Source organism: Atractosteus spatula, chromosome 2 (assembly GCF_055471065.1).
Source record: "Atractosteus spatula isolate fAtrSpa1 chromosome 2, fAtrSpa1.hap1, whole genome shotgun sequence".
In the NCBI taxonomy this organism is placed as follows: domain Eukaryota; kingdom Metazoa; phylum Chordata; class Actinopteri; order Semionotiformes; family Lepisosteidae; genus Atractosteus; species Atractosteus spatula.
This window is the reverse complement of record NC_142707.1, coordinates 42,315,700-42,324,100: the sequence shown is the minus strand read 5'-3', so window position 1 is coordinate 42,324,100 and position 8,401 is coordinate 42,315,700. Positions and strand designations below refer to the sequence as shown.

At 34.9% G+C, this 8,401-nt stretch overlaps 1 protein-coding gene across 3 annotated transcripts in view; it reads right to left on the bottom strand.

Annotated features, from left to right (window-relative positions):
* Positions 1-2,362: 2,362 nt before the first annotated feature.
* Positions 2,363-8,401, bottom strand: part of atg5 (ATG5 autophagy related 5 homolog (S. cerevisiae)) — a 61,799-nt gene continuing 55,760 nt past the window's right edge. For 2 of the 3 annotated variants that reach the window (XM_088931441.1, XM_088931450.1), the window contains exon 8: positions 2,363-6,705. In XM_088931441.1, the coding sequence (XP_088787567.1) occupies positions 6,569-6,705 (137 nt within the window). In that variant the 3' untranslated portion in view covers positions 2,363-6,568. The remainder of the gene's footprint in view (positions 6,706-8,401) is intronic. The other variant, XR_016093940.1, reaches the window with a different exon arrangement.

Here is an 8,401-nt window from a genome sequence, read left to right as displayed (position 1 = left end):
GGAAATGGGGAAATAGCAAAGTGCTTTTAAAACTGAGAACAGGAGGCACTGTTTTACACTCACAGTTGTGGGAGTCTGGAACAATCTACCATAGCAATGATGTTGGCGCCGATATCCTGGCTTCTTTCAGATCCTTAGATCAACCAGCTGCTGGCAAGAAAATTAGATGGTCTGAATTGCTTCCTCTTATTTGTAACCTTTCATATATTCTTGAGTAGTCCTTTAGCTGCAGGACTACAATTCATAACATATGATTAGTTGAACTTGCTTTCATAATTTTTCATCAGTTTGATAACGAAGCAATTTAGAAAAATTCAACAGGAGACAAACATTAGCTTTATTCCAGATTTTGTGTGCCTGTATTATAGGCTTGTTGATATATCCTGTCAATGTATTTACTGTAGTCAAGATCGTTCTTCACATTTCTTCAGTTACTGCCACTCATGCATTAGGGGAAAGAACATCACATGACTCATTTTACCACACTTTTCATCCTAAAGGATCCATCCTGATGGGTATTATATATAGGAAGCGACTCACTTCCTTCACCAATGAAGTGTAACCCACATGTGACTAGGCAGCTATTATGTACCAGCGGTTCACAACACATCTGATCAAGTAATGAAGTGAGAAATGTCTTTACCAATTTAATTCAGAAAGAACTTTCTTTCGCAGGCTACATCAAGTAATCCCATAGTAGAAATTTACCTTGACACTGTGGTAATGCTCCTACTTTTTTGAAAAGTGTCATAGTATATTTAATGACCAAGTCAAGACCTGGGTGTAACATCTCATCTAAAGGACAGCACCTCCTATAGCACAGTTTCCCCTATCATCATACTGGGACTTTGGTTTGGAAATTCTGGTGCAGAGTAAGAGTACCAGCTACTGGGTCTAAGACATCTCCCATCCCAGTACTGCCAGGCCTAACCTTTAGCTTCTGAGACGGAACTGTGATTGGAAAAATACATTCTCAATATATAAAGTAAAAATATAGTAATAAATAAAAAATAGGAATTATAGGAATAAATAAAAATAAATAATAAGGAATAAATTAAAAAAATAGGAATTAAAGAAGGTGGCAAAGCAAATATATTACATAAAGAAATGGAGAAGTAACTTATCCATTTTAAGAATATTATTTTGTTCAGGTCAAGTGAGCAGCTGAGGTCTTCTTATCCAATTATATATATATATTGCTTTTTTTAACAACTGTTGTTGTAGAAATCAATATAATAAATAATAGCACAACTAAAAAAAGAAATTATGATCCCTTAAGAGATTATACTATGTGAAAAAATCAAAATTTTATAAAACAAGGTAGCTTTCTGCTGTGGGTTCTTCTTCAGAAATTCACCCCATACGCCTTGTCTTTTAACACAAAAGCCTTGCTTAAAAGTTGTAGAGTAATTAGGAAGATGATGTTTAAGGCTGTAAGATCAGCCACATCCCTTTGTGGTGTACCAAGACCACAGACCAACCACCTGTTCAAAATACGTTGCCAGAGGGTGCATTGTCTTTGAAATCTTGGGATATGACAAATATGAAATCAATATTTATTTTCTGGTACTGTGGTTGTACTGTGATGAAAAGCCCAGCTATTTCATTTTGGACAACCTCACAAACCACCGACTGATTATAGCAGAACAACTTATTCCTTTTATTCCTTCTTAAGGGGGGACGTTATAGCACTGTATAACAAATTACAGTCTTACCCTTTTGCAGCCATAGAGGAGCCAAACAATTAAGCCCTGTCAGCCTCTCATCCCCAGGTAGTGAAACTGATAATCTGCACTATTAGCAAAAATTACCACTATGTAACAATTTCCAGCTGTCTTGTCAAAGGAAGAAGGGGGTATCAATGATCATTATTCCGGATAAATAGAGCAATGAGAAAGAGAGAAAAAGGTGTGGTGGGAAGTAGGTGACCAGCAGAGCAGTATTAGTCATCTTTACCCATGACTGATCACAATGCATCAGAGGTCCTTGCAACTGCAACTTGCAATTTGGAGCCTTGTCTAATAACAGGTTTGGTCTCTGGCGGGGACTCAATGGCTTTGTGTAAATTAGAAGGCACTGCAGGGAAGAAGGGAGAGTTTTGTTGTTCCTCAGACAACAAATTAAAATAATACCAGGTGTACACCATGTGAGGGAGGAGTTTTGTCAAGGCTTTATGAAGTAGTCAGGCTTGGCTGCAAGAAGCTTCATGAAGGGAAAGTAGTATTTGTATCTTCACCCTGTATAATATAAGACGACTTTTGAAATATGAGGAACAGGTTTGTCATTAGAATAGCCTCCTCTTTATGCCCCCCCCCCCAAAAAAAATACAATCAGCAAAAAAAAGACAAAAGCTCTTTACAGAATTTCCAGTCCCTTTTTAATTATGAAAACTTCAAAACCACTTTCTTTCTAAAATAAACATTTTTTTCTGATATACAGTATTCCCATTTGTAGTGCATACAGTAACAGTTAGCATTCATACAGCAGCTTGGGACTCAGCAGTACCCAAAACTGTTACAGAAAAGCAATTTTACACTGTATGTGCCATAAGCCTTGGTTAAACATAAAACTGTCTAAATAAGACTTATCACTGCAACACCTTAGCAAATGTTTCTGCTTTTTAAAAAACAATTCTTTATACTGGATGATACCCTTTTTACCTTTAAATGCAAAACTAACCATTTATAATTGTTGTACAATAGATACACATGGTAGGACATTAGAAGCACAGGCTGAAAAGGTGATTTTCGTCAGAATTAAAAACTATGCATCTCTTGGCGTTCTTGAGACACCAAGTTTAATATTCACAAGTCAAGACATGCTTCTACTAGGCAATGCAGAACTTAAACTGCAAGAAGTACAAATTGAACAAACTGACCCTTTTATTTCTTATGTTGTAAAGTTCTTGCAAACTCCACGGCAATACAGAAATTCAGTAAACACAATCAGTAAAGGTAATGTGGGTTTATTTTTTTATCATTCTTACATTCTGCCTTAATAACTTAATAGTAATTCCAAAAAGAAATGTAATCACATTAGAAAAAATACAGTTTCTCAAGTGTATTGTGTAGAAGTATAATCACAGAGGTGATTACTGTCTTTACTGTAAAAAGAAATCTGTACCAATAAAATTGCTTGGCCCGTATTTTGCCATTAGAGTGATGAACTCTATGTAGTTTAACAGAGCTAGAAAGCCACGAACTTTTATCTGACAGATTTATAGGGAACCTCACTATGGAGAACCTTCATTTAATTAACTAATTTTAGAGCACTTTTTCCTTTGATGTGCAATCTCAGGCTGAAGTAATCACGCCCTCTTCTCATCTTTTTTCTATTTTTCTATTTTTTGGGAAACCACCCTCCAGCCACATTAGTTGGCTGAGACTCTGTGACATGCATATTGTTTCAGCCTGACTGTAAACCAACATTGCAATTTTCCAGTCCATCTTATCGGAACTAAGGCTTATTACCTGGAAGTGGATTTCAAATCACCGTACAAACAGAAACAGGCCATTTACAAGGCAGACTATGCTCTAATCGCCGGGTATTTTGCGGCCACCATAACAATGGTTGCACAACACTCTGTTTAGAACAGCTGCAAGACTGCTTCAATAATTTATAAAACTGGTTTATTTAGCACAAGCTGATGTCAAGCATCTACAGTACTGCTCACCTCTTACATATTTAATCCTTTATTAATCAACTTGCATATTTAATGCTTAAACTGTCTCCTATTTGCAAACAAATTCAGGAGAATGTAAAAGAAAAACAACACTTAACATTAACAGCCCATATGCAACCAAGCCTTTCAGAATAAACAAACAAAATTATGGAAGCGTAATTCCAGGAAAACAATATTTTTGTAACAATCCTTTAAACGGAAAGGTTTGGCAACTTACTTTCAAAACACCACACCTTAAAGTAAAGTTCAGATAAAATGCAACAACTGTAAAAGTCAATAATATTACAGTGTTTTAAAAGTGGTACTATGATGATCCCAACCTTTCGCTGGTTCTGTATTTTATAAATGTAAACCAAGGGTATCTTTGAACATTATTATGTTATGAACAGATACTACTTGGCATTGCACTGGAACTGATAAATCTTTCTTCTTTGAAGTTCTTTTGGCTTTAACATTTAAAGTTTAGAAATTAATAAGAAAAAGGGTATTTTGAGAAAGAAAGGTTTAGCTACTTCCTACTACAGATCAACTTCAAAAGTTATCAGAAAGCCAGGATAAGAGCATAAAAACGGGTTTGAATGTTTAACTTCAGTAACAGCTGAGGTTTCAGTATGTTCAAGGTACAGGGCAGAATCGCAGTGGTAATACTCAGAAAATCCATCCTTGCAATCTTTCAAAACGGAAAAGAAAAGTCTAAAACAATACAACGTCCTGTGTAATATACATCATTCTTCACACCGACTTGTCCTACATCAAGCCATCTGTGTAAAATGATTAAATCTTATTTGTTTAGAAACAATTGCCAAAAAAATGCAGATGGCAGATGTAATGATTCAGAAAGCTAAATAACCTTCTGCTAATGCATACTTTTGGGAAATATGTTTTGTTGTGTACTTCTGACGACCGGTTCAATAATGCCAGATTTGCACAGACAGTTAATGAAACATCAGTGACGATGGTGGGAAGTTGTAGTCACAGATTCCTATAAATAAATAATTATTTTCAGCTGCCTGAGCCTCACGGTGTCTGGTCTACTGAAAAAGTCCTCTGATGTTCAACCCTCAAACAGAAAAAAAATCAGGATCATGACAACCAAAATGTTTTTTTTTAATTTCCAGCATACAGAGTACAGTTCTGCAAAACAATTCTAGAACTAATTTTCATTATTGCTAATAGCCAATTTGGTCTGTAAATTCAAATAATTCCTAGCTACCTGAAATCTTTAAAAAAACACACTCTTTACACACCTTACAACCTATAATAAATTATCGCATTTTCAATTTTTTGCTCCAAGCGTGATTTTATTATTAATCAGTCACTTTCACAAAAGTAGCTTTTGCTTCAAGAGAGACTGCTTGCAAAACACATTATTTCCAAAACCTAGTTCAATTTTTTAATACACTGTGTTTTAAATATCTGAACAGAGCATAATTCTGCTTTGTAATATGCAGCTGAGTGAGCAGTCTGACCATATATGGCTCACAGAAAAAAGGACCCATATGTTTAATCACCATCTTTTCTGGTAAATGGTGGCCCAGGACAAAGTGCTCAAATAACACAACAACAGGAAGAAAAAACAAATAATGAAACAAATAATGAAAATACCTAGGCCAGGCTCATGTTTCAACATCAGGACCACTTTGTTCATCCTCAGTCATGTGAATACACACATACCAAATGCGTGAAATGGGCAATTCTGTAGCAGAATATTGGTTTGCTACCTTGTATAAACATGACAGAACGGTAAGTTGTCAAGCATTTTCCATATATCTTTCAAACCTTTTCAAAAAGTGAGTTAAGAAAAAAAACATTCTGAACTCCACTATGTTAAAATGGAAAGTGTGTGACAGCTATTTCATCTTTGTTAAGAACAAGAAGAAACAGAATATTACACTACAAAACAAACATTTGGCAAAAGTTTCCCCAGTCTACTTATGATTTTGAAGTATTTACTTATGAAATACAGAATAAAAGTACTATATGAAAAGATATAGATATAGAAGATATATGGATTCTTGTAGTTTGCTGTATGTTGTCAAAGATTTAAAAATACTGGAGTGAACCAGACAAAGAAACATATTTTTCAACTTTTAAACACCTTTATAGATGTTTGTTCAAACCATACCCCCTCTCTCTGTGACCTCTCATAAGTAATGTCAAAACTGTTACCCATTAAAATGATTACAGTACACATCCAGATTAAACAAGGTTTAAAGGAGGAAGAAGACATTTTGTGGTCTAATTAAAAAAACTTGAGTGCCTTCTTATAAATTTGCTGTAAGGAAGGAAAGATCTGGACTAAAAAAAATCCTGTTTACATGTGTTGCTGAAAAACCCTTTAAGCTTTACTAACAACCAGTGTATATAATCTGGAAAGACTAAGGCAATGTTTCCACTTCTTATGTTTTTAACAGCTCAATATAGGCCACTTCAGGAAATACCCTTGTTTACTTATTTGGCTGAATATCAATGCTACAGACTAAATGCAACATCTTTCCACTGAGTTTGTCAGTCTCAGAATGTTCATTACCACTCATCCTCTCTTTATTTCTGTATTTTTACCAGGAAGTCTTGCAAATGCAGGGGTCCAGCTAAGCTTCTGACGTTGCAGCCTGAGGTCAGATGACGACAACAGAGAAGGCAGCGGTAACATAAATCAGCACCAGCACCACTTGGCTTATCAGGTGATGGGATCTCACATTTCCTGTTTGGCTTACAGCAGTGAGGTTTTTCTGGTCAGGTTGCTTCCGAAAACTAGAAAAAAGGTGAGATGAGACAGCTCTCGTGAAGCATTCCACCTGGAGGGGGCTATAAGACTGCTGTTTGATTCAGTCTTATGGTATTCAATTTTTCAGTGAAAACAAAAGACAGAAACCAAGTTTGGATTCAGTCGGTGGGTGTGGGAATGACACTGATGTGAAGGAAATTGTCTGGGTAGCTCAGATGTTCACTTAGCCATTGGACTGGAGTCTCCAACATTGGCTCAATCCCATGAATCACCACTTGATACTTCTTCTGGTCATCTAGATGAGAGATACACATAAAGGGAAGTTAGTGACAAGGTTGGACGATAGGATTTTTTGCACACATTCTCACGCTTTATCACAGTCTTTAGGGATTGATGAATCATATGTGTGTGCATGTATTGACAGATCATATGACAATGTAGACAAGCACAGCAGACAAGTGACAAGTTAAAAAAAACACTGGATAAAACATATATTTGGTCTGACTGAAGAAAGCAAGCAGTAAAATGAAAGAGGTCTTCAATAACAAGTGTAATGTTATAGCATGAAGATGATCAATCCTAGCACCACCAAGTCACTAGACTAAATCCTGTATATATGAGACAAATTTCACAGTGATTATATCTGTAAAACACATACTTATTAATATACCATTTACCAGGTACAGAGTCTAGCTGACCATTTCTTATAGCGCAGTACAGATTAAAACATGTTTTACATATATAAAAGGTATTTACTTCTGTCTACAAGAAACATACATTTCTGTTCTTAAACTAATTAAGAATAAGGCATTTTAAATAATTTTACCTTTTGACATTTCAATGAAAGACTTTGTTTTACATCCAGACAAACAACTTTGAATATCTGATGTTTTATTAGGGAAGTGCAATAGCACAGCAGTTAGCACTGCTGCCTCAGACTTCTTGGGTTCTGATCTGTGGAACTATCTGTGTAATTTATGTGGTTACTGAAGATAAATGGATATATTATTAATCTTTAATGATACTATTTTAAACACTTTCCTGGGACATTCTTGTCTATAATTCACCATGAGTTTTTTGTTAAAAACAATACTATCTGCATACTATTTAAAACAGCATTACAACTCCTTTTTAAGAGACAATACCAGATAGGTGTTTTCTGTGGCCCATGCACACATTTTATTTTAGATGAAATAAATAACAGGACATTGTGTGTAGCACAGAGCTTTCAAAAGCATCAGTTCCAGTCTATACCTGGTAAAGTGCAAGATCCGGGAAAGCCACTATATGATTCATACTATATGTACAGATAACTAAAGGGTTTCACAAAACCACTTCCTATTCTATCACAGAAAAGGTTTTACATAAGGCTAAAAGAAATGTGTTATCTTTATTCTCACTTTCAGATCATCTTAGAACACAGTTGAAACACATGACCTATTACTGATATTCATAATGGATTATCAGAATTTCAATTAAAAATGAAATCTTTTTTTTTAACATCTGTTTACAACTATTAACGAATTACTTCTCATACTGCACAAAACTAAGTGAAACTTCTGAGCACAGGTTAAAAGTTTATGTGGAGAAAGAAGTGGACTGTTAGTGAATTATTGCTTTATCAAGCATGCTGGTAAACATTTTTAATACCCTTATATTAAGGATAATAAAGAGATGAACAACTTTCAGTAATCACAGATTAAAGTCAAATATAGATTAAATCATTTGTCATGTATACTCTAGTTCACATAAATTACTTTTTCATGTATGACTGCTATAAACAGCAGTTCTCCCAAATACAAATATATGAAAACAAACAAAATATTCATATTTTAAAATACAAAAAAAGAGTAAAATTACATTTCTGTTGTAAGTCTTGAAGCTAAGATTAGATGGTATACTGCCTGGTACAGCAACACTGCCATGACTTAAAATATATTCAGTAGTACTTTTAAGAAAGTATGTGGTACTCTTAGGTGAATGGCAAACCA